The sequence below is a fragment of the Tubulanus polymorphus genome, chromosome 9, assembly GCF_964204645.1.
Source record: "Tubulanus polymorphus chromosome 9, tnTubPoly1.2, whole genome shotgun sequence".
Taxonomy (NCBI): Eukaryota; Metazoa; Nemertea; class Palaeonemertea; order Tubulaniformes; family Tubulanidae; genus Tubulanus; species Tubulanus polymorphus.
This window is the reverse complement of record NC_134033.1, coordinates 10,021,633-10,048,256: the sequence shown is the minus strand read 5'-3', so window position 1 is coordinate 10,048,256 and position 26,624 is coordinate 10,021,633. Positions and strand designations below refer to the sequence as shown.

The 26,624-nt window shown below is 36.8% G+C and overlaps 3 protein-coding genes across 3 annotated transcripts; all 3 read left to right on the top strand.

The window, feature by feature from the left end:
• Positions 1-3,880: 3,880 nt before the first annotated feature.
• LOC141911135 (proline-rich transmembrane protein 1-like) lies at positions 3,881-5,512 on the top strand. Its single transcript, XM_074802100.1, has 3 exons — positions 3,881-3,960; positions 4,176-4,231; positions 4,528-5,512. The coding sequence occupies exons 2-3, from the start codon at positions 4,180-4,182 to the stop codon at positions 4,941-4,943; spliced, it is 468 nt and encodes a 155-aa protein (XP_074658201.1). The 5' UTR covers positions 3,881-3,960; positions 4,176-4,179; the 3' UTR covers positions 4,944-5,512.
• Positions 5,513-8,602: 3,090 nt separating this feature from the next.
• On the top strand, positions 8,603-11,540 carry LOC141910535 (uncharacterized). Its single transcript, XM_074801227.1, has 3 exons — positions 8,603-8,964; positions 9,153-10,213; positions 10,594-11,540. Exons 1-3 carry the CDS (start codon positions 8,603-8,605, stop codon positions 11,538-11,540), a joined length of 2,370 nt encoding a protein of 789 aa, XP_074657328.1.
• LOC141910534 (uncharacterized) lies at positions 11,537-12,352 on the top strand. Its single transcript, XM_074801226.1, has one exon. The coding sequence runs from the start codon at positions 11,537-11,539 to the stop codon at positions 12,350-12,352; it is 816 nt and encodes a 271-aa protein (XP_074657327.1).
• Positions 12,353-26,624: the final 14,272 nt, after the last annotated feature.

The following is a 26,624-nucleotide window of genomic DNA, read 5'->3' as shown; positions in this document are numbered from 1 at the left end:
TGGTAACAAAATATGCATAGGTACAAATAGAATATAGAAATACTTAATAAAAAGTTATTGCATTGTTCAATGCCCCCTGGTGGCCATATACAAAAACTAATGACCTTGAAACTCTCCACAATCATAGAACACGTTATGAGCTACAACTTGCCAATTGATTATGGTAACAAAATATTCTTAGGTATCAATATAATGTGGAAATACTTTTTTTCCACCTACGAATTAATACTGATGACACCAAGATGGCCGCCAATTGCGTCATAATTAGCTGATCAAATATACCTATCTCAGGTATAAAAGATCCCTTTTCAAAGAATCCCAATCACAAATTGCAATGAAAAATGGCAAACCCTTTGGAAGTTACACGACTCAGAATTCAGGCCAAAATTGAGATTTTTGGGCACAAAATAGGTCACAGGACGGCTATCTCGATGTCACCCTGATATAAGTCACATATTTCTTATATATATAAATATATATATATATATATATATATATATATATATATATATATATATATATATATATATATATATATATATATATATATATATATATATATATATCTACAATTTCATAAGGAACGGTTCATAATATTTCATATCTCATTCTACATGGAAATGCTTAACAATAATCATAATATTAATAATGTAAATAACTGATGAATATGGTATCAATATGTGCTTTAATCGTAATCAACATGTGACATAACTCAATATGTTTTCATAGTAATTAGCTCTAGTCAGTGCTCATCAATAATTGATTAATGTCTCTCAAATATGTCACTAGGTGTTAGTTTGTGAGTCTTGATGTCTACAACTTGTCTGACACCTCGTTCTCACCATACTCATAATTCTGTATATAAAGACCATGTAAAGTTATGATAATCATTCTCATTGCGAGATGCAATAAAGATTGTACATATAAGGTTTAACTGCCTTGTTGTTCCTGATGGATGGAAACCTGTATCGCTAGTGTAAATGCTAGTTCCCCAGCCAGCCTTCCGATACAACAACCAGCCGGTTACATTGAGTCCGATCGACCCAACTTTTCTCATGCTGTTGGACTCTTGGGGGATACAAATATATGTGAAAGATGAAGGTAATTTATAAAAGCGTCTTCAAAGTTTCCCTCAAAAACTTCAAAAATGTGCAAACAGCTCTGAATTTGGCGAACATCTATGGCTGCAAGTTGGCCATCTTGAATCTGAGAGGAAAGTTTTTGGGCTGAAGATGCGTCTAGGATAGATACATGTATAAACCAAATATCAAGACATTACCTTGAAGCATCTTCAAAACTTCCCAAAATAACTGGATTCTATTATGAAGACTTTTAGGATATATATATATATATATATATATATATATATATATATATATATATATATATATATATATATATATATATATATATATATATATATATATATATATATATATATATATATGTATGTATATATATGTATATATATATTATTATATATTATATATATTATTGGGTTTTCATGAAATATACCAACAAAGCTTTCGGGAACATATTAGTAGGGTTCAGTTATCAGCGGTTAAACAATATCAACAAGTAGTGCACGGAAGCTTGAGTTCATGGCCAGTGTTGCAGTACCAGAGACAACCTGCGTGGATATGTACGTCATTCATAAACATAAATAGAAATTATATAAATAAACAAGTCTGGAAGTGACGTATGTATCTACGTAGGTAAACCTAATATGGTGCGGCCATGGACTCCGTTGAGTGCAAAAATATATTTATAGAAAATTGTGACGTGTGCAGATACGTCATCGCCCATACATGGATGGGAGGAATGTTGTGACGTATGAATACGTCACAAGCCATGAATTCCAAGCCATGTGTGGAAGAGGACCTGCACACGTTACAAAAGAGAAAGTGATATAAATAGGGAGGTTTTAGTAAGCACGGGAGCTACGGGGAATGATCTGTATACATCTAGTAAGAGGAAATAAACGAAAGATAACTTAGAAATTGTTAAGTTATATCTGGGAGCCGTGTAAGAAGTCAAAACGAAGGACTGAGATCTGATCTAAGAGAGTGTCCTCGCACCATAGTTAAGAGGAATTATTACCACGACGCTAGTTGGACAACCCAACCCGGATTCACAGCACTGGACGATATACGGACCATAACATAGGTGGAGAATCCATACCACAACAATGCCGTCTACGGACGGACGACGGACGAAAAGTGAACGCAAAAGCCCGCTGGGACTAAAGTCCAAAGTGGGCTAAAAATGGTCAATAAGTGCATTACTAATGTAATGCACAATACTTATTATCGACAAAAGTGAAATGCATAAAAAGATTACTGCGCAACGCGTCATAACGCGCGCATGAGGGTTTTTGTTTTAAAAAGAAAGAGCTGACCGTAAGCAATCTGATGCGGGATTCGGACTTAATTATTATTTATTTTTTTGTTTTGGCATTCAGTAATGACACTGGCGGCTTCGCGATTTGATGAGAAACAAGGTATCAATTTTGAAGGGCTTAACTGTGTGGTCCAGAACTGTGGAACTAGGTGGTGCACTGTGGAACTGTGTCCTGAACTATGGAACCAGTTCATAATTACGTTCGAAAATATCAAAATTGTTAACTGGTTTAAAGTACAATATTTGTTACAAGCTCGGTCACGTGGTTTCCTATCTGTGGTCGTCCCGAACTAGAATGAAAAAAAAGAAATTAAAAATATCTAAGATCAGATTAATGTTTTTGAAGTAGACAGGTCATAAAGACCGCTTGATATCATGCAAAAGCCCTCACTAAACACACCTTTTACAGCACCGTACACGCCGTTTTACTAATTCTAACCTGTTATAAGTGTTAATTCAAATTTTATGTTACGTATATCATATTCAACTGTGGCTTTGCAAATATTGGGACTTGACAAAAAAAAACGACATAAATTTATCGTTTCCCAGGTCAACTTTAGGTAAAATGAAACAGACTTGCTATCGATTTCGATGTTAGTAATACTGTGGGTTAATGTTGTATTGTAAGATGATATTCAGTAAGTCCGAATCCCAAAAATATACCTACATAGTTAGTTCTATGGACTTCTAAATAAATGAAGATAAATTGAATTCATTGTTGACATCGTCGTTGTGAGGTTTTAACCTATTTGATTGGTTGTCGTTTTCTGCGTTTATTTCGCGCTCGTATGGATTTCATATCAATCGTTAGAATAGTTTAAAGGAAGTGGGTTCAGAGTTGAGTTTATCGAAGAACAGAACGGCCAGCCAAGGCGGCGACCTGAATCAGTATCTCCAAAAATACGGTGTAGAACTGAATGACTTTTAACGGTAGGCTAATCAGCAAAAATAAATTAAATGGAACGAATTCTGTAGGATCAGCTCTTCTCGAACCGGACCTGTTTCCAGATTTACATACTTGTACATCTGCGTGTACGACATCATTATCAGAATGAGAATGATCGCGTTTAATACAGCGAACATAACGAACGAATATTGCCAACCATTGACATCTGTAGATATTATATTCAACAGATACCTGCGGTAGTTTAAGTAGTTTTTTAAGTATTGCAGTACTGCAGTAGTTTTTTAAGTATTGTAAGAGTGAACACAAGCTAGATAATAAACGTCCTGAATTATTATTTAGTATAATATATTTCGATATTATATTGAATATATAATTATATTTAGATTTTCGATATTACTTATTTCATCTAGGAATGATCACCAAAAATGTATGCAAGCCTGACGATACATAATTTTAGAAAGTGATTCATATTATTGTTCAAGTGCTCTCTAAAGCCCTATCTGTTAATGGTGCCATATTATCAGCTGGCGTGGTGACTTGTGACGAGAAGAAGTTCGTTATATAAGTGTCATGCGTAAATCGATCAGACACTTAAAAACAAGACACATGAAAACTAAGACGAAAATTAAGACGTAAGGGAAACCTATTCTCAGGTAATCGATTGATGAATGTTGGAATTGTTGATTAATGATTGATTAAACACATCTGAGATTCAGCACCGATTGGAGGAACGAACCCGTATCAACAAGCAGTGGGGAGAGGGGGATATAGCGGGAGGGAGGGAGGGAGGGAGAGCAGAATTACGCGAGAGGGGGAAGGAAAATTCAGAGGTTCAGAACGTCTTTCAAAAATATCCTTTCGTTTATAGCAACATGGAAACCCCAGCACCGCGGTATAACTATGGACCAAATAGACCTCTTACAAGTGAGTCCGTATACTTCATGCTAATCCTATTACTTATTCTGTTTTATGTAAAGCGTTACGAGTCTGTAATGAAAATAACGCTATATACTTACTATTACTATTACTATTACTATTATATTATTATTTTTATTATTATGGGACCTTGTAAGTCACGTGTGATCTGGGATTCTTGGCACCTTGCAGATTTAACGGGTTGGGGAATACGGGCACCTTGTAGATAATATTTAAGTAGAACAATAAACCATGCCCGGTTCCACGAAGTTCCAGTCTACGTAGTTTGACTTCATCTCTTGCAGGTGCAGCGAACCAGACACCGAACAGACCGCCACAGTCTCAGTCTGATTATGGTTACGACCAGCCGAGAAAGGCTCCGACAGTAATCACTGTCCGGGAACCAGCTCGAGTCATTGAAAGAGATCGAGTCCCTGATTTTACTGTTTTCGCAATCTGTACGATGATATGTTGCTGTTTGCCAGTGGGAATAATCGCTTTGATCAAAGCTATGACTGCCAAGGTTTACGCCGATAATGGAGATATCAGAGCTAAAATGATGTCTCGTGAGGCGAGGAATTGGTCGATAGTCGCTCTGGTTAGTGGTATTTGTTGTCATGCGATCTGGATTCTCCTGTTGGTTTTTTATTTAACTGGTGTTTGGTGGCATCAGCCTCATACTATCCATATGTCGACCCATATCACCCAATCGAACCGATAGAACCGTTTGAACCGATTGAGCCGTTGTAAAATAATAGACTGTATGTTCCAGAACTGTGGAATTAGCGGGGCACTGTAGAACTGGGTCTAAAACTGAGGAACCAGCTTATAATTACGTTCGAAAATATGAAAATTGGTAACTGGTTTAAAGTACAATATGTGAATTCCTATCTACTAAAGAATTATATGGTTGCTCCGAACCAGAATAAATAAAACTACTTGAACTGAAAAAAATATCTAAGATCAGATAAATGTTCTTAAATTAGACAGGTCATGAAGACCGTTTGATATCATAAAACAGCCCTCATTAAACACCCCTTTCACACCAGGAATACGTTTTACTAATTCTAACCAGTTATAAGTGTTAATAAAAATTTTACCTTTCGAAATCATATTTAACTGTGGCTTCGAAAATATTTGGATTCGTCGAAAAACGACATATAATGTTAGATAATGTTGGCGTTTTCCTGGTTAACCTAGGGTTAAATGGAAACAGACTTGCTATCGATTTCAATGTAGTAAAACTGTGGGTTAAAACTATGGTGCATACCGTATAATATTGTAAAATGATATCCAGTAAGTTCGAATCACAAAAATATACATATTTGATTCTCATGGATTTTGATTTCTAAATAAATGAAAAAAAATTGAATTTGTTGTCGACATCGACGTTGTGAGGTTTTAACCCATTTGATTAGTTGTCGTTTTCTGCGTTCATTTCGAGCTCGATTGGATTTTATATCAATAGTTAGAATAGTGTAAAGAAGTTGGTTCAGTGTAGGGATTATCGGCCAGCCCAGCGGCAATCTGAATCGGTATCTCGACCAAAAATGCGGCCTAGAACTTAACGACTTTTAACGGTAACCAACAAAAATAAATTACACAGACTGATGACTAAACTGCGTCGAGCTAGAACGAGTTCAGTATGATCAGCTCTTTTCGAGCCGGACCTGCTTCCAGATACATACGTGTAAATCTGCGCGTACGACATCATTATCAGAGTGAGAATGATCGCATTTAATACAGCGAATGTAGCGAACGAATATTGCCAACCATTGACATCGGTAGCTAAACAGATACCGTGCTACCGTAAAAATTATCACCGAAATAAGACGACTTAGCGGCAGAAAAGCAATTCAACTCAGAAATATCAACATAAACACGAAAGAATCAAACCCGTGTTTGAGGATTTAAGTGGTTTACCGGAAAATGGATCGACGATACATGATTATCTGCAACGCGTGAGGAGAAAGAAAACTGTTAAAGAGCCTTCACAAGATATCGTCACCAAAATTCCGGCAACACTTCATAATGAACTATGAGTCATTGTTTCATTCAAAATTCAGAAAACAAGCACCTTTATAAACGTGATCAGTTGCAGCGATCAGAACCAGATAAACAGACATCAGGTATCAGGAAATGACAAATAATATTAATTATGAGAACCTCTGACGGTTTACTTTGCGTTTCTAATAAAACTTAAATCGGCCTTAAACCAAATTATTTTATATGAAAAGTGACAGTCTATATTCGATGCCATGAAACAGAATCTATTCCCAATCCGGTGGAAGAAAATATAAAGACGCCAGATTATCAAATATATTTTCCCTTAGAAATTATTCGAGATCTGTTGGTGCAATCTAGAATTCCCAGTAAATTCAACCAGAAAACGCGTATCTGGACGTTGAACTGATTACGTTACCGTGATGTTCAAATATTTCGGAGCCGGTAAAACTAGAATAACGTTACGAGTAAGAACCGATATAGATAGATTCACAACCGGCAGTGACGTCAAACCGTTGAAGCTGTCGTCGTTCAAATCTCTCATCGGATTCCCAACGTGTAAAAGTCGTTTTAAACGGGTTGGACCAGAAAAAGCGTTGAAGACAGTGTCAGATAAATCATTGGGGAAAATATTAATTATATATACAAGAAGGTATACAAAGAAGTAATGTCGATTCATTAAATCTAATTCGATTATTCGATAAAAATCATAACTCGAATCGACGCGGCATAAATTGCAGATATATTTGACTAAAAAAACATTATTAATTATTAAAGCTAATTATTAAAACCATTAGCAATTATATTAGGGTTGGAATAAGTCGTATTATCATGAATAAACGTTTGTACCCGAACAATCGAGTTCAATTCCACCGTGTTGACAGTCGTTTCTAGTGTCACGCGATGGTCACCTGGATGGTCGCGATGGATACACCTTTTGATCGTGCCTCGTACATTGAAACTGCCACGATTTAACCTTCACTTGTAGAAATTCTTCACCAGTTAAATTATAAGAACATAACACGGATTGCCCTCGTACATCTGTGACATTATCGAAGGCAGTTACCGACCATTTCACTGTTTTAATATATGTTAGCCGAATCCCTGATTACAACTGGTTGTTACCTCTGTCCTCCCGCTTGTATCGTTTGTCAGTACCTGTATAGCGCCAAATTGATGCCGATAGTTGAAAACATTTATCAAATACATATTTCAATATTCTATTTTATTCTACCTATGTTATCGCCTATTTTAAAACACATTCTTCTGGCTAGCTGGATTGTCAAAATTGTTGTATGAAGTGTTTTCCAGGCTGTAAGTATCTGATAGCTTCTATACGAATCCACCCTCTTAGAAACGTGGAGTCACGTAAATCGTTCAAAGCTGCTCGGTTTCAGTTGTATCGTTTGGTGATGATGTATTAAAGTCTTTCTCTCTGTTTCACAAATGAATGTTGTATGCGTTGGTATAATTTGGTACGGTAATCGAACCCAGTTCGTTTATCCTCGTGGATTACTTCTTCTGGTATTGATTCGTTAACAGCAGTTTGAACCCACTCGACAACGGTTTACCATCAGACCACGAGTAATAACCACTGGACTGCTTTTTTATAAGTCAAACAAACACTTTTTTTTACATTTGCGTATACTGATAATGAAATATTTCTTTTTTTTATTGTTTCCTGTGTACTTTTGAAATAATTCAATATCAGTTATAACAATTTATTTTATGTATATATTTCACGTGCCATGTTTGTTAGTGATATAAAATCCCCTATATGCGATCATCAGTAGAATTAGCGTAGGATGCTTGTCTGATAAATTTTAACAGGAATCTGATGTAATAATTTATATTTCTGTCAGTCGAATTAGAAACATTAAAATAATTTAGTATCAGGACTAGAGGTTTGTTTGATCTCTCGTGTTTCAACCCCTAAAACCTGAAATCAGTTCATTTTGTTTTAATTCTTGATATTTACACTGTATTACAATTACGTATCAGTGGTGTCCCCCATAATTCATATTTAGATATCATATGGTTAAATGCGAGACTGATATTTAGCACGTGACCTAAGACTGAACAGGAAGGCATAGCTTCACGATAACAACTGTCAATTTCATATTGATGATCTGAGAATACATCTATAGTTTCTATCGATAGGCGTCGATTTTCAGGTGTCGTTGTCGGGTTATTTCCGGTTGTTTGATTTTCGCGGTTGGTGTATGAGATTCCCGGCATGCTCAGCGCAGGTTGGCCATGTTCAATTGCACGCAAGCTGTATACATCGGTTGTAATAAATTTCTTGTTTTGTTTGTGTTGATACGAAGCTTGTTTAACGTCTTTGCCTACATTAAATGGTCCCTCGAGAACTACCGTATGGATGAGGAAGTAACGTTGCAAAAGAATCGACGCCGTGGACTCAGAGGATCAGTTACTAGATATATAACTGAGTGTGAAAACATTATTAACAGTGAAATTACTGATCGTTACTCGGAACTTGAACTCTTGTTACGGAAACTACAAAAGAAACTCTCGGAGCTACAAGAAGTTCACGAGAACATTCTAAGTGTAGTAACTAATGGAACTGTAATCGACAGTCTGTATAAAGAGCATGACGAGTTTGATTTTACGGCAGAAAAAACTATGTATAAGGTGGAACGATTTGTTAAATCATTGGATTCAGGAGTAAGAGTCGTTCCGGAACAAACTTCCAATAATTCATTTGTGAATCTGCCAAAGTTAGTTTTGCCGAGTTTCGATGGAAATATACTGCACTGGCAAAATTTTTGGGACACTTACGAGTCGTCGATTCATAACAATCATCGTCTATCGGATGTCAATAAGTTTGCCTACCAAAGGGTCAGCTTTCCGGCGAGGCTCTTTCATGCATATCAGGAATAACTGTGACCAATAGTAATTATTCCAGGGCTGTATCTGTTCTAAAAGATCGCTTCGGACAAGACTTTAAGTTGACTAATGCGTATATGAAAGCTTTGCTGAATAAAGCGAAACCGGAAAATAAAACTATATCGTTACGTAAATTCTACGATGAAATACAGAATTACGTCAGGTCATTGGAATCGTTAGGTAAACCTAGTGAACATTATGGCGATTTTTTGACTCCGGTCATCCTTGAGAAGTTACAAGCTGATTTCGTTCGCAATATGGCTTGCGCAAATGGCAGTGTGAATTGGTCGTTTCGTTCATTGATAGAATGTATGTATCGTGAACTTGAAATTTTAGAATCAGTTGATATTCGTCATACAATTCCTTCAACCGGGTATGGAACTGGAGAAATAACAACATTTGTCGTCTCTTCGTCTAAATATGAACGCACGAACCGTAACTGTGCTTATTGTGAAGGTCAGCACGCGTCCATGAACTGTACTAAATACAAAACTGTGTCTGATCGGAAAATGATTATCAAACAAAAACGATTATGTTTAAATTGCTTGCGCAAATTTCACATGGCTCGTCAATGTGCATCTCAAACTCGATGTAAATCGTGCAAAAAACTGCATCATACTAGCATATGCGAAAGAGACAATTTAACGAGTAAAAATCTTGCAACTGCTCAGGGAAGCGTTCCTGACTCAAATAGTTCAACCGTTCAACAGTCCGAATCAAGCGATATTGTCATTTCTGCTTCCGATGCTGTGGTTCAGACTTCTGTTTGTCAATATCTTAATGTTAGTGTGATGTTAGAAACTGCTATCGCGCCAGTGAGTACTGGACATTTGACAACTGACGCCCGGATCTCATTTGATGGCGGTTCACAGCGGACATTTATGACACAGGAATTGGCCGATTTACTTGAAATTAAAGCCGATGGCTCAGAATCGCTTTCTATTGCGGCATTCAATAAGGATCCGGAATTTAGGACATTTGAGCGTGCTAATGTGAAATTAGTTATTGATACTGGACAGAACATTCCGCTTACAGTATTAATCGTGCCTAGTATATCCGCACCTATCCGTAATCATGTCGGTACCGAGATTACGAACTTAGATCATCTACGCAACATTAAACTAGCGCACCCGTTAAATGACAAGACAATTTCAGCGTTCAGTTATTGATAGGCGCTGATCATTATTGGGAAATATTAGATGGTGACATCATACGCGGTAATGGACCCGTAGCTATCAAATCTAAGATTGGTTACCTGTTATCGGGGCCAATTTCGATTAAACATAGAACAGACTCAGTATCGCAATTTATGATTGCAGCAGATGATGCTCCAGATGTTATAACGCGTTTGTGGTCAATAGAAACACTTGGTATAGAACACCCAGACACTGTGAAAACACGTGAAATAAATCTACAGGATTATATTGACTCTATAACGTTTGATGGTGAACATTATGTAGCATCATTACTGTGGAAATTGGAACATTGTTCGTTACCAGATAATTTTAACGTCGTTATGAATCGTACACGTTCGACAGTCAATCGTTTGCGTAATAAAGGATTAATGCTTACTTATAATGACATTATACGCGATCAAAAGATGCGCGGATTTATCGAAGAGGTTCCACTTGACGAATACGAGTTACCTTCTGGTTCATGTCACTATCTCGCACATCACCCGGTTTACCGAAACTCGGCAACAACACCTGTCAGGATAGTATATGACTGTAGTTGTCGAGAAACGAAAAACTCTGCCAGCTTGAATGATTGTCTGGAAACGGGCCCTGCACTACAGAATGACATTATTTCTATATTGTTGCGTTTTCGTCTGAAAAATGTCGCGATATTGGCCGATATAGAAAAGGCCTTTTTACAAATTCGATTGAAAACACCCGATCGTGACTTTACTAGATTTCTATGGATTACAGATATCAATGATCCATCGAAAGGATTCAAACTCTATCGCTTTAAAGTTGTGTTATTCGGTGCTCGCAGTACGCCGTTCATACTAAACGCGACTGTTTTGAAACATTTGAAAAGTTATTCATCTGATATTGCCACAATTATCTCAGACAATATTTATGTGGACAATGTATCTATAAGCGTTGAAACACATGAGGCAGGCTTTATTTATTCTACAATGAGAAGTATATTTGCTGACGGTGGATTTAATATTCGTTCGTTTGTCTCCAATAGTACTGATGTTACAGCTAAAGCTAAATCCGAAAATGTTTCTTCAGATGTACCTATCGCAAAAAACCTTGGACTGGAGTGGACTGTATCTGTCGATGAAATCGGTCTTCAGCGCGTGTTTATACCGGATATGACGTCATTACTAAACGAGATGTTTTACGGCACTCATCGCGTGTGTTCGATCCACTTGGATTCGTCGCTCAAGTGGTCATGAATGCAAAGTTGTTTATTCAACGACTATGGCGGGAAAATGCTAACTGGGATCAACAATTGTCACCTGAACTCTGTGAAATCTGGAGAAGTATTGTTAAGAGTCTTGAAGCTGCATCCAGTTTCTCCTGTTCACGTCAATACTTCGATGGTGATATAGCTTATCCTACAGAACTTCATATTTTTGTGGACGCTAGCGAGCGAGATAATGGTTCGGTTGCGTATCTATGTGCTGGTGACGAATTTTCGTTCTGTTTAGCGAAGTCGCGAGTTGCGCCTCTTAGGAAAAATTCGTTACCGAAGTTAGAGTTAATGGCAGCCGTCATTGGGTCTCGATTAATGTGTCATATCTATAATTCGCTACAAAAAGCGCGTATCAATATCGAAAACTGTGTATTGTACTATAGTACTATAGTTTTGAGTTGGATTGTGGGTTCAGCCAACCGTGACCGTTTTGTCAGAAGATGGGTCGAGGAAATTCAATGTTTAACCACGAATACAGCTTGGAAGCATTGTCCGTCACATGAGAATTGTGCGGATATTCTATCGCGCGGATGTGATTATGACGAACTTGTTAAAAACAAAAACTGGCTGTCTGGTCCTAGCAAGGAGTTAATGAGATCATCAGTTGTTTTCACGGCAGAAAACCGTATCAAATCGCATGAGACACATGTCGTGACGTTGTGCAAAACTGTGGTTGCGATTGGAATTCAGAAAATCATTAATGCGGACGAATTTCCTTCTTTGTATCAGTTATTGCGTATGACTCTGTTTGGTTTAGCTTTAGGTGGCACTGCTACACCACTGGTCACATAATTATGTTCTCTGTAAAAACATCAAAATTGGATAGTTTTTCGGAATAATTTCGCAATGAAAAATGTACTGAAGATGTGTGAGATGTTTCCCTGTCGAGTTGTGTAAACTGTGAGTAAAAGCCCCATTCTACAGTGTGATTTGTGGAACTTGAAAAATTATTCGGTTGTGTACAGTAGATTTACCACCGCCATTTTGTCCGCAGTACAGGACAGTACAATACAGAAACCCCCATATTGGATTGGTGATAGGACGGACTTCAATATACTCCATATCAGGATCGATTCACATTTTACGTGTGCAACCATGAATAACGACTTCGAGCAGTTCGTCCGCAATGCATTCGACAAGTTACAAAAATCTATAGAAAATGTCGAGTCGAAACAAACTGTGTTCGAAACAAAACTCAATATTCTGATCGATAGAACCGATGAGCACAGTACCAAAATCACGGAGCTGACCAGTGAAGTCGGCACACACCGTACTGATATTTCGGATCTTAAAACTTCCTCTGAGTTCACCAGCGCAAAACTAGATGATATAGCCGAAGAAAATGCCACCCTCACCGCGAAACTTAAAAAAGCCAATACCACGATAGCAAAATGCAAAAGTGGCAGCATCAAAATCCGACATGAAAAAAATGGAAAATTTATGCATGGAATTGCAAATAGAAGTGAATTCCAAAATAAAGCGAGATCCTCTAGACGACCCCGACAACTGTGTGATTATTTCTGGACTCAGAATGGAAGAAAACGAGAACTAAAACATTGTATGTACCGAAATGCTCTCCCTGCTTGCAGAACCTGCCCCTAAAATTGTAAAGTGTATTAGACTCAGACAACGAACAACCAAGGAACCACCACTCGTCAAGTTAGCATTCGAGAACAAAAACATTAAAATCGAAATACTGCGAGCTAAGCGTAAACTGAAAAACAACAGGAAATTCGTAGATGTATGGCTCAGACGCAGCAAATCTCATATAGAGCGCCTTCACGAAATTAACACCCGTAAACTATTACACATGATACCTGGTGGAAAAAATCTAAAAATGGCTAGCAACAGTCGACTGATCAACAACCAAGAGCCCGATAATAACTACACTGACACTAGAAGATAATACGAGCAGACAGGTAGAAACAGCTAGAAGAAAAGACGACAAAAAACGCGAGATACCCCCATCCGCAGATATCACGGAAGAAACCCCCACACAACAGCAGCAAAATAATAGCGGACGAGAGAGGGTGAAACAAGTACCTAAGAAAGCGAAAGCATCGACATCGACCGACAGCATGATTACTGAAAATACTGGACCCGATAGAGCATTAGTGCCGCCTTAGAAAATGCACGGGCAATACTAGAGATGAACGCGGAATAGGATTGGGTGGATACGAAAAGTGGAAACACCCCTAGTATATCACTGTTGAACTTAAATGTTTGCGGGCTTAAATCGAAAAGTAAATACGATGAATTTATTGATCTTCTACTCCGTAACGATATAATAATTCTCACCGAGACAAAACTAGACAGTTCAGACGAGTTTTTGGCTGAATGACTTCTGTGAAAAGCTTGGATTTTTCCCATATGTGAACAACCGAACAAATCTATCAGTGAGACGGTCAGGTGGAATTTTCATTCTTATAAAAAAGGTACTGAAAAAATATGTAAACATGGAGAAGAAAACGAGTAAACTAATTCACTGGCTTAAGTTTGATAAAAAATGTTAAATGAAGATAAAGATTTACTTTAGGTTCCGTGTATATCCCCCCTGAGAGTAGTATTTACGGAAGAGTCGAATTGTTCGACGATTTAGATTCTGAATTAATATCACTTGACTGTGACAATGAATACCTCTTATTGTGTGGCGATTTCAACGCTCACACTTGCAACCTTTTAGACTATACGCCCATTGATGAAAGATATATAGAATATTTAGACCTTGGTGAAATTTTTCAAGACGACGTTTTAGCTGTTCGCTCGTTAACTGTAAATGATATGCTACAAAGAACCAATTCCGATAACGGCATCAACAATTATGGTTACAGACTAGTCGAATTTTGTAAATCACACACTATATTCATATGTAATGGTCGTATCGGTGAAGATAAAAATGTGGGCAAACACACATGCGTTAAGTCAGATAATTTTCATGTGGTCGCTTACGGCATAGCGAGTTATCCCTTATTTGAAAAAATCGTGCATTTTAAAGTGTTGTGTTTCGACCGACTATTTTCAGATGTTCATTGCCCTATCGAAATCAAAATTTCTAGCAAATCAACAATAATAAATGACACCAACGAAGAACCTGTAAATAGATCACGAAAGATTAATTGAAATCCATAATGGTACGGACATTGATATTATCCAGCAAGATTTATTAAACCAGGCGGAACCTAACACTTGTTACAAACGTCTCTGTGACACGTTAAGGCGAACGGCTCTAGATACAATGGGGGAAAGATTACTAGGTAAACGCACCAACAAGGATAAAGCCTCACGTCACCATTCACGTAATGTCATAGAAAAGCGCCGGGCATATAGGCGAGCCAAAAGGCACTATAAGAGTATCAAAAATGAACAAACTAAACAAATTCTGAACAACGCATACACTAACTATAAACAATCGGTTAATCGTGAACGAAATGCGCGCACGACAGGAACTAATCACGAAATTAGAATGTTAAAGAAGTCTGATCCTAAAAGTTTCTGGAAGTTTTTCCGCAAAAAGGCGAATGCACCACAATGTGAAGCAAATTTTGACGACTTGGTGAACCATTTTCAAACACTAAATAGAAAACCCAACTATGATAATACTGAACTCCCAGAGGGACATCTCGATTTCGATTTTGCAACGTTGACTTTTGAGAATCCAGGACATAATCCCACTGTCCAAAATCCCACATGCCGTATTCCCAGATCCAAAATACCATAAACCAATATCCCACATTATTCCGGACAAAATACCACATATAAGTATTTTAGGGATGTAGATATATGATATACAAGATATGTTATTTCGTTGTTCAAGTATTTTAGGATACTTGATTATGTGTTGAATTCAATATACCCCTGGGCATTTGATCCATTTTAATAATAAGTTATATACACTAATTATTGATTGTCTCAGTGTGCTGCTGCTGATTTCTGTTCACCTTTCATTGCAAGAAAATTAGTGATTATGCTTAAGTGATATAGATAGAAACAAAGACAACTTTAATCATCAAGAATCACTTAACAATATATACTTTTTTTATCTAGAAATATCTTATTTCATTTATCACTTTCAAGAGTTGCGAACATAAAATTTATTCACAGTAAAAGAAAGTCACATAAACGGCAGCACAGGTGATTCTTTTACAAAGATAAAAAAGTAGATATATAAATGATAATGATGATCATACAAAGTTATACAAAGTTATTTTCAATAATGATGCAGAATGACTGATACGTTGATATTATATATATATCTAATATTATAATAAGTTTAACTTAAAAGCCGCATATTATGCCCGATCCCACGAAGAAATTCCCTGATGGTTTTTTGTCCAGTATTATAATCTTCACACAGATTTTTTAAACGGTGTTGAAGGTCGACATATTTGCGGCGTACTCGTTTGGTTGGGCGTTGTCCGATATTGTCCTGTGCAATTGCAGCTGAAACCGACGCATTGTCCTGTTGAAAGCTGGCAACAGTTCGCCAAATTGAGGGGTGATGATGCCCAACGATATTAAAAAACTTACAGTTCCACGATTCGCAAATATTGTTTGTACGTGCATCATCATTGATTGTTGCCTGATGCACGTTCCACACTGCTGGTGGATACAGAGGCGGCACCCGCCTCAGTCGCGCTAATCCATCAGGTGCTCGAACTCTCTTATAACTGCCTGTAACGTATGTGGCGTTGGAATAGTCCACTAACTCGACAGCTCCATCCGGAATAGAGTCTAGTAAATAAGCGAGTCCCGCAGGAACATCATCAACCGGGAGAAATGCTAGACCATCCAGCATTCCAACAAACAGCTGAAAATTCTCATCTTCTTTGTACAATTGTGTAAGCCCCAACTGTTGTATCTTCCTCCATGTTGACTGCCCATCGAATGCAGTGTTCACGGCATTTTGAACTGCCTTTTCAAAGTCTGCCATGATGAACTCAGGATCTGGAAAGAGCTCCCGTTTTTCGCACTCTCTTATTATAACCTACAAAATCAAAATAGAAAACAATTTTACAAACTTAATGTAATAAGTACGAAAGTGACTCAGTACATTCAGAATATCAAATTCTTGTATTTACTCCGAGATAACGTATTCTATTTAGCGCCAAAATCTTTAAATCCGAGGTATTAGCTTGTAGTAAAGTAATTGAAAGAATTTCAAATTTTCTCTGTAAATTGTTTAATTTAGATTAAGATAGATAACTACCTGTAACATCTCCTGGTATGTGGATTCATCTTTCCTTTCAAGAAGACAATACGCGGCTGTAATTGCAGTTTCTCCGAGTGGCACCTGGATGACGCAAACCTGTTCAAATAATGGTGGTGCCATCGAAAAGGTTCCGTCCATGAACCATGCTCTTGCTTCTCCCAATTTCCCAATACCATTTTCTGTTGCAAATATTACTATTCGCCGCCCTGTGGTTCTGTTGTCGTAGAGTAAAAATCGTTCTTCTTGTCCATCGTCAAGGGAGGTAGAAGCCCATTTTCCTTCGATGACTAGTTCCTCGAGACTTTGTGGCTCTTTAGGTAGATTCTTCCTTTTTTCACGACGAATTGACCTTTTGCAAACTTCTTCCCTTGCCATTCGAGCCCTGACACCATCATCATCAACTTCTGCCATGACCCTGCTATATATTTGGACCGGATTAGTTGCGGTCGCATCTGATGCAATTTTCTTCATCGCCAATCTTGTTTTGGTGACTGCTACGGCAGTGGTATCGGCGATATGGTTATGGTCAACTGTTTCCATCGGATTTTCCATCTGTAGATCTGTTATAGTAGCACCACGACATCCATCAGCTTTGTTTTTCACACAGTTCCATCTTATTTGCTTTTTTGTAGTATATTTCTTCACGTACATGTAGCCATTTAGACATATCTTGAATCCGCCTTTCCCTGTTTTAATTAATTCTGCCTTGTTCTCTGTCACACTGTGTCACACTGAATGTGGCTTTTACCAAAAATCATCCTCTCTCTCTCTCTCTCTCTCTCTCTATATATATATATATATATATATATATATATATATATATATATATATATATATATATATATATATATATATATATATATATATATATATATATATATATATATATATATATATTTATATATATATTTATATATATATATATATATTTATATATATATATAGGTTTGAGCTAGTGACAAGAACTCTAATCCAAAATTATTGTCATTGAATTGATTAAATTAGATAATTACTTCTGGTTTAGCAGTCATTAGAAAAACGTTCAAACACGTATGGATGTGAGTGATAAGAACTCACAAATACTAATTAAATATAGATTGTTAAATATATTATCATTGGGAATCAATTACATAATCAATTAATCACATTTGCCTCGGTATTTACTGGATTTATAGTTGAACATTGCTCATTTAATGTTTTTTCTAAGTGTTTTATGAAAAGATGTATTTGTATTGGAGCTATAATCGGGGATGTAGCGGTCTGGGTGACATTTCCATTTGCTTTAGATTAGACATATATCTTAAAATTGTTCTTGCTATTATCAGTCTAATGCATTTTATATGTTTTCTTTTTATCATGTAAATTATGTAATGAAATTAGAAACTATGGTTTATGATAAGCTCGATAAACGTAAATCAATCAATCAATCAATCAAAAATTAAAAAAAAAATTTTAGTTTAATTTTAACATATGTACACCTGAAGGTGTACTGAAATCAGTTCAAATGCAAACTAAGCTGTAACTAATTTTCATTGTTTTCCTGATAAAATTAAAATAGTTTTATTTTCTTTGATCTTTTTGACTTAAATATTCATGTACACCTAAAGGTGAGCTGAAATCACTCAATGCAAACTAAGTTGTAACTAATTTTCATTGTTTTCCCGATGAACGGATGATAGAAGCAGCAAATTGTCTTACTTTGATCTTTGAACAGTGTTAAGCTGAAATTAGCATGAACACATTAGACATAATGATAATTAATGAGTACTTATTATTCATTATTCCCAGTAGATCAAAAGGGCCATGCAAATATCAACAAACTGATTATTTACGTTTGAAGATTTTATAACTTTTGATATATTCTTTGAGAATAAAATACTTGAACAGAAATATTTTACTATACATTATGATTATATATTCCTAAAACCTGAATGTGGTATTTTGTCCGGAATAATGTGGGATATTGGTTTATGGTATTTTGGATATGGGAATATGGGATGTGGGATTTTGGTCTGTGGGATTATGTCCGAACAGCGTCAAAGTGTATGTATTGATAATAATGATGAGGTAAATTTCTGGTTGAGACTTTTAGTGCTTTTGTATGCAGACGATACCCTTATTTTATCTGACTCGATGGAAGGCCTACAATTAGCACTTGATTCTTTGTCTCAATATTGTGACCTATGGAAATTGAAAATCAACCCAGCAAAGACTAAAATACTAGTATTCCAAAAAAGAAAAACAAGATTAAAACCAACTTTTTTTATACACCAACATGAAGTCGAAGTTGTTGACGAATTTGTCTACTTAGGAATATTAATTAATTACACTGGTACATTTGCAAAATGTCGAAAGAAAATTGGGGAAAGTGCAAATAAAGCTCTATTTTTTTGTCTTGAAAAAGGTCCAACAGTACTCTTTAGATACAGACATAGGTTTAGAACTTTTTGATGCTATGGCCGAACCAATCCTTACGTATGCATGTGAAATATGGGGTTACGAATCAACTGCTATTTTAGAGAAATACCACCTGCGTTTTTGTAAATATTTATTACATCTAAACCGGTCTACCCCAAATTATATGGTCTATGGTGAATTAGGTAGAACCCCGCTTGCGATAATCATCAAGAGTAAAATGGTTAAGTTCTGGGCAAAGCTTTTATGGAATGATGTATCGACATTATCGGGTCAAATGTATAAAATGCTTTTTAATATGCACTTACTCCATGGAAAAACAACCAAGTGGTTAAGTTATATAAAATGCATCCTAGATGAGTGTGGTTTTATGAACTACTGGGTAAATCACGAGCGAGTTAATCCTGAACTTATTGGTGAATTGATCAAACAGCGTCTCCAAGACCAATTAACTCAAAAATGGAGGGCCGATTGCCGTAACAGCTCAAAAGGACTTATGTATTCTATGATCAAAACTGAACTAAAGTTCGAACCATATTTGCATGACCTCCCTATTTCATTGCGACGCACATTGTGCCGGTTTAGATGTAGTAATCACAAACTACCGATTGAAACCGGTAGATATAGTAATACACCCCAAAACCAGAGATTTTGTTCAAAATGCAACCAAAATGTAATTGGAAATGAATGAATATCACTTTTTATTTGAATGTCCAGAATATACAATTCTAAGATCACAGTGCTTACCACAATTCTGTTTAACAAGACCTAGTCATTTTAAACTGATAATCCTTTTCAACTCCCCAAAAAATACTCTAGTCAAATTATGTAAGTTTCTGAAAGCGGCCTTGAACCTCCATGATGTATCCCCCTAAATTACTAAATACTACATATATATATATGTATGTATGTATGTATGTATGTATGTATGTATGTATGTATGTATGTATGTATGTATGTATGTATGTATGTATGTATGTATGTATGTATGTATGTATGTATGTATGTATGTATGTATGTATGTATGTATGTATGTATGTATGTATGTATGTATGTATGTATGTATGTATGTATGTATGTATGTATGTATGTATGTATGTATGTATGTATGTATGTATGTATGTATGTATGTATGTATGTATGTATGTATGTATGTATGTATGTATGTATGTATGTATGTATGTATGTATGTATGTATGTATGTATGTATGTATGTATGTATGTATGTATGTATGTATGTATGTATGTATGTATGTATGTATGTATGTATGTATGTATGTATGTATGTATGTATGTATGTATGTATGTATGTATGTATGTATGTATGTATGTATGTATTGCCACTATATTATATTATGTATTACATATATATACTGTACAAAGTTACAATAAATGAAATGAAAGATGAATGGAATGTATGGAAATTTGTTCTGTTATTACGATCAGCTCGAGTATCGGTTGTTACTGAACTACCAACTAAAGTGGAGTCGCGAACAGTGGATTAAAGCTTGTCAGGCGGAAGCGTATTCAGTTGAAATCGAACAACTCATAAAGGGACGCAGAAATAATCGTATACGTCAGTTAAGTTTATACTTGGATTCGGAAGGAATAATTCGTTGTGCTGGGCGTATCCATAACTCTGATCTGGATTATGCGGCGAAATTTCCGATTCTGCTTCCGGCAAAGAACAAATTTACTGAACTTATTATCTTGGATAGTCATATAGTTTTAAATCACTCAGGTGTTACCGCAACTATGACTCGTGTGCGTCAAACTTATTGGATTCCACGTATTCGGCAGTATGCAAAATCTATTCTGAAACGGTGTGTACCCTGTAATAAAGTTTGTGGAGCTGCTTACGCGTATCCACAGCCGCCTCCTCTACCTTCGTTTAGAGTTAAGGACTCGCCACCGTTTGCAGTTACAGGACTAGATTTTAGCGGAGCGATTAGCGTTTTAGATGAAATCAACCGTACAGAGATTAACGCATACATACTGTTATTATGTGCTGATACGCGCTGTGTACACCTCGAATTAGTTTGTAATATGACCGTTCATACGTTTATGATGGAATTCCCTCGTTTTGCGAGTGGACGATCAGTTCCTTCCATATTGATATCTGATAATGCCTCAACATTCACGTGCGCGTCAAAACAATTGGATTTATTACTGAAATCAATTGCACTCGAAACCCGTATATCTGTAGTTGGCTGTACGTACGTGGCGTTTTATTCCGAAACGAGCACCGTGGTTCGGTGGATTTTACGAACGTATTGTAGGTCTCACCAAACGTCTCTTATATAAAGTTCTTGGTAGATCGAAGTTGACTTTCGTAGAATTAGAAACAGTTTTAATCGAGATAGAGGCGTCGCTTAATGATCGTCCTATTACAGTCGTATCGAACGACATACAGGATCCTGAAGCTATAACTCCGTCGCAATTATTTCAAGGTCGCCGAATAAAAACTTTACCCTATCCCGTGAAAGATTCTGAGGAGTAAGCAGACCCAGATTATATAACAGAAAATGTGTTGTTAACTCGCGCGAAACGTAGAAGTCATTTATATCGTCAGTTCTCCGAAAGATGGCGTACAGATTTGACTGCATTGAGGGAGCGTCATATTAATTCAGGCACTTTAAATCAACGTATAACTACTGGTGAAATAGTTCTACTTCATGATGTTGGTCCACGTATTCAGTGGAGACTCGGTGTTATAGTTAAGTTGGTACCCGGTCACGATGGCATTGTTCGCTGGGCGGAGGTGCGTACCGCAAATGGTATAACCAACTGGCCAATCGTGAAATTGTACCCGTTGGAAGTGACAGCGGTTTGCGTTGGTGACTTAGAGGATGGAAAACAATCTTCTACTGGTGTTAATGTAGAAAGACCTCCTGTTAGGCTCGCAGCAAGAATAGCTCGTGACAAAATTTCGGAAATGCTGTGTGAAGATGTTCCTTGTTTTTGTCGTTTAAATTTTCGCGTTGTCGTCTACGTGAACTATGGATTACATGCGGTGAAGGTATTATATAATGGATTATTAAGATTATTTAATTGTGACGGATCAACAAATGAACTTATATCTAGTTCAACTGTGATATTCAGACTTTCAGTGCATTATGGATTATTACAGTTATTCTGAGAAGAGTTGTTCGTCACAAATTTGTTTAATTTTGCAACTTATTTCGCGCGGGAGTACGTCGGGTTATTTCCGGTTGTTTGATTTTCGCGGTTGGTGTATGAGATTCCCGGCATGCTCAGCGCAGGTTGGCCATGTTCAATTGCACGCAAGCTGTATACATCGGTTGTAATAAATTTCTTGTTTTGTTTGTGTTGATACGAAGCTTGTTTTATGTCTTTGCCTAACAGTCGTTACGAGATAAAGTGACGCCACGGTGATCTGACGTTCTCCTCCCTGCAGAACGTAACCGTCACGGTCAGTAGGAAGTAACCTGAGGTAACCAGGTATTACCAGTTTATCATGCCTGTTGTTATGTCGCAGCTTTCGATTGTAATTCAAAAATGTCATCTATAATGCGCTCAAAAAACCACGCAGGATCTAAATTTGAATTCTACACATGTAGAGTGAGAGTACTATGATATATTGTTTTCATTCATTCTCCCAGCCTGATTTAATGTAGCTAAGGCTAGAAAAATATGATACCTTGTTTCTCCCTTCTCTACCCACCTTTTTGACCAGGCAGGCAGGTGTTTTTTTTATTCATTAAAAAAAATTATTTTGAAAAATTCTGCACCGGGCAGGCAGCATTTTATTTTTTTTTAAACAAATTTATTGAAGGTTCTTTAAATAAAAAAGATTGACATTTCCAAATCCGGGTACAAAGACAGGGTGGCCACTTACCCGATAATCAGGGAACTCGGGGAATATCTCTTTCTGCATAAAAGTCAGAGAGTAGTCACGGAATTTTGTAGAAAAAAAAACTTGAAATCAGGGACACTTGTTGAAATTACAAGAACGCATAAAAAACTATTTCCGTCTCTGTCTTACGTATTTAGCCGCGATCACACGGACACAATTTGGCCCGGGCCAAATTGGCACAGATCAGGCTCGGGCCAAATTTAGCCCGTGCCTAATAAGAGTACTTAACAATGCTCAAACGAAGCGTAGTGAATCATTTCCGGTGCCAGTTGCAATCCAAACGGAATTATTAGTCTGGTGCTAAAATTTGGCTCGGGCCTGGTCCGACGTTTTTGGTCGGGCCAAACAGGCACAGGCCCATTTGGCACCAGTGTGAACAGCTGTTCCGAGCCAAATTTTGGCCCGTGGCAAAAAAATGATCCCGGCTTTTAAAGCATCTCAAGCATATCAAGTCAGGGAAAACAATGCATCTAGGTAATAGTTGGGGGGAAACACAAGTCAAATGCGCAAGTGGCCACCCTGAAAAAGACACAAAATAATGCTGCGGAACTGGTTCTAAAGTTCACCTTGATATGGTTGTGAAAACCAGTTACAAAAGAACCCTTTCAAAAAGAAATTACCAATCTTTTCAATGAAAATGTATGACTTTTATTTTCGCCAATGAATATGAATTGATTTTGAAAATAAACTAAAACTGAAACGTAAATAATAATAAAAACAGATGCTATTTGTTTTAATATAACATCACCACTGTCTCTCAATTCGATTCAATTTCAATAAAAGTCTTTTCTTAACCGAGGATATAACGCCTATTGGTTTCTTGAACTGAATTGGTGTGAGTCCACGGGTCACAATTCTAAGTGCAATGAAAATAAATAGGCCTAAATCAGCTCAATTTAAGTTTTATTTACACCCGACAGGCCGGATTTTTTCAATTAAATATGTACCTCCTTTTTGAATTTTTCCGACCCGGCCGCTGCGCAGGAAAAAGGTATCATTTTTGTTTAGTCCAAAATTGTCTTCATTTAGTTTATTTAAATAACGTGTTTAAGTCTTAAAAAACTGTACTACGTTTTTCCTCGACAACCATTATCTTTACAAGGTTACCATACTATTTGGAGATTGAATTATTTCTAGGTTTTCGGTTACTATGGTATTTCCAGTAAACTATTAGTTTTTGGGACTCAAACATTTTATCTAACATGATGTAAATGAGAGTTTAAAAAAAACCACATGTGATCCCATCCAGCTCTCTCAAAATTCTCGGATGAAACGGTTAATTTTAATGTACTTATAGATGTCGATTTTGAGCTGAGTGATGATCTAATGTTTCGTTATTGTAACTTCCGTTTCGGTTTAATATCTGGGGAACTGACTCGAATAGGCCATGACAATAAACGGCTATTTGGTACAAAAATCCCGGAACCTCTATACAGGGGAATATCCGGAACCGAACGCCCCACGATCCCGGCACCTACGTACATGGGAATATTAGGAACCTAATACCCCACGATCCCAGCACCTCTGTACAAGGGAATATTAGGAACCAAACACCCCACGATCCCAGCACCTCTCTACAAGGGAATATTAGGAACCAAACACTCCAAGATCCCAGCACCTCTGTACAGGGGGATATTAGGAACCAAACACCCCACGATCCCAGCACCTCTGTACAAGGGAATATTAGGAACCAAACACCCCACGATCCCAGCACCTCTGTACAGGGGGATATTAGGAACCAAACACCCCACGATCCCAGTATTTCTCTACAGGCGATGATTAGGAGCTGAACGCCTCATGATCCCTGAACCTCTCTACAGGGGAATATTAGGGACCGAACGTCCCAGCCTTTCAAATTGATATTTTCAAAACAACTGACCTGGTTGAATAATTGACTGGAATGTCTGTATCTAGGTTTTCAGTATTGCCGGAGTCTCGAATTGCCGGTATGTTGGGTATGTCGGATTGCCAGTGTGTCGGTAGTGCCGGTATGTCGTCCAATTCTTTACGTACCTTGTATTTATCCTTAATAGACCCATATCTTCAGTATTGTAACATTGTTTGGGGAAGAACTTCTGATTATAAACTGCATCCATTAACAATTCTACAAAAACGTGCTGTCCGTTTGGTCAGCAAATCCCATTATTTAGAACACACTGATCCAATTTTTGCTCGGTTAAATATACTTAAAATTAAGAATATTAACAAACTGCAACTAGCTATTTTTGTACATAAATTCGTCAATTCAAAATTGCCTAGGACCTTTCACAACTATTGGAACTTCAATTATCAAATTCATAGTAACCCTACGCGTAATAGATTTAGAATTAGATTGTCTTATTTGAGAACTGTAACTAGAAAATCTTCTGTCAAAATATCCGGTCCCCTATTATGGAATACTCTATCTGAATCAATTCAAACTATTCAAAGCGAACCTGCCTTTAAGCGTACCTACATTAAATCATTATTCAACACTTTGTAAATTTTCATTCTATACAAACCTATGTTAATGTGTAATATGTGAAACTTTTTTTTCTTTTCGCCTGTTAATTACTTGTGTGCATGATGTGTGAGTGTGATGAATGTGGTGTGGATGCTTCTGGGTGATACGGCTTAGATAGACTGTTTCAGTCTCTCCGTGTAGCCCCATTATCCTGTTACATTTTTCTTCGTCTAATCATACTTATTATATCGTTCAATAATGTAACATCGTAATGAAAATAAATTTCAATTTCAATTTCAATTTCAATATCAAGATTGACAGATCTTCGGTCAGCGTTGTGCGTATTGATACGTCAGGTAAAAAGGCCATTTGACTACTTTTCCATATTTTTTATACTAGAGCCCATACATCGAGCAAATCTTCGGTCGTATTCATTCAAAATTAGTGTTTTATTACTTTGCCATAAGCGAAAAACATTGCAACTTCACCGTAAAAGGGTTAACGATTTATGTTTGAAAAGTTTTGATTTATGAAATTACTATTCATGCAAATTCTAATACATTATTTCATTGCTTTTCAAACGTAGTTGAGCCGTAATGATGTAAGTTTGTTTTGATAGCAATGAAATAATGAGAAATAATGACAATAAATTCACGATGTTGCTGTTTTACTCACTTATCGGTTTTCCACTTTGACGTCTGTTTTCCTCAATGGTTCCTTTTTTGTATTCGATCAATGTTGAATTTCTAAACGATTTCCCGACAAAATTCTCTGATAACAGTGAACACAATATCAAGAATACCGTCAGATTTACCACTTGGAGATTCAAGGTAGCTTTCACCGAGTAAAATATCAGTTCCGACAACCTTCCAGTTGAAGACGAGGTACCACAGTATTTCAGCTGTGACAGACAAGGCGTATAAGTGTTTAAACTGCGTAATTTCGCGCGGCGCATTATTTTCTATCAATCGGAATCGATGGATTAGATATATTGCAATCGAATATTGTATATATTTTTACGAATATAATAGTTTTGAGATATGATCCGGACTGTTTCATCTAAAAAGTTATGATAGCTCTGCACGTCTTAGTGTAAATAGAGATGTGCGGACGTGCACAT

What these genes read in the sequence shown, in the direction of transcription:
- LOC141911135 (XM_074802100.1), top strand. Translation starts at nt 4,180, where the DNA reads ATGGAAACCCCAGCACCGCGGTATAACTATGGACCAAATAGACCTCTT. An exon ending in ACCAAATAGACCTCTTACAA is followed by an intron (nt 4,232 to 4,527) that starts GTGAGTCCGTAT and finishes CATCTCTTGCAG; the next exon opens with GTGCAGCGAACCAGACACCG.
- LOC141910535 (XM_074801227.1), top strand. Translation starts at nt 8,603, where the DNA reads ATGGATGAGGAAGTAACGTTGCAAAAGAATCGACGCCGTGGACTCAGA. An exon ending in TCATTTGTGAATCTGCCAAA is followed by an intron (nt 8,965 to 9,152) that starts GTTAGTTTTGCC and finishes TAATTATTCCAG; the next exon opens with GGCTGTATCTGTTCTAAAAG. An exon ending in ACCTATCCGTAATCATGTCG is followed by an intron (nt 10,214 to 10,593) that starts GTACCGAGATTA and finishes AACATTATGTAG; the next exon opens with CATCATTACTGTGGAAATTG.
- LOC141910534 (XM_074801226.1), top strand. Translation starts at nt 11,537, where the DNA reads ATGAATGCAAAGTTGTTTATTCAACGACTATGGCGGGAAAATGCTAAC.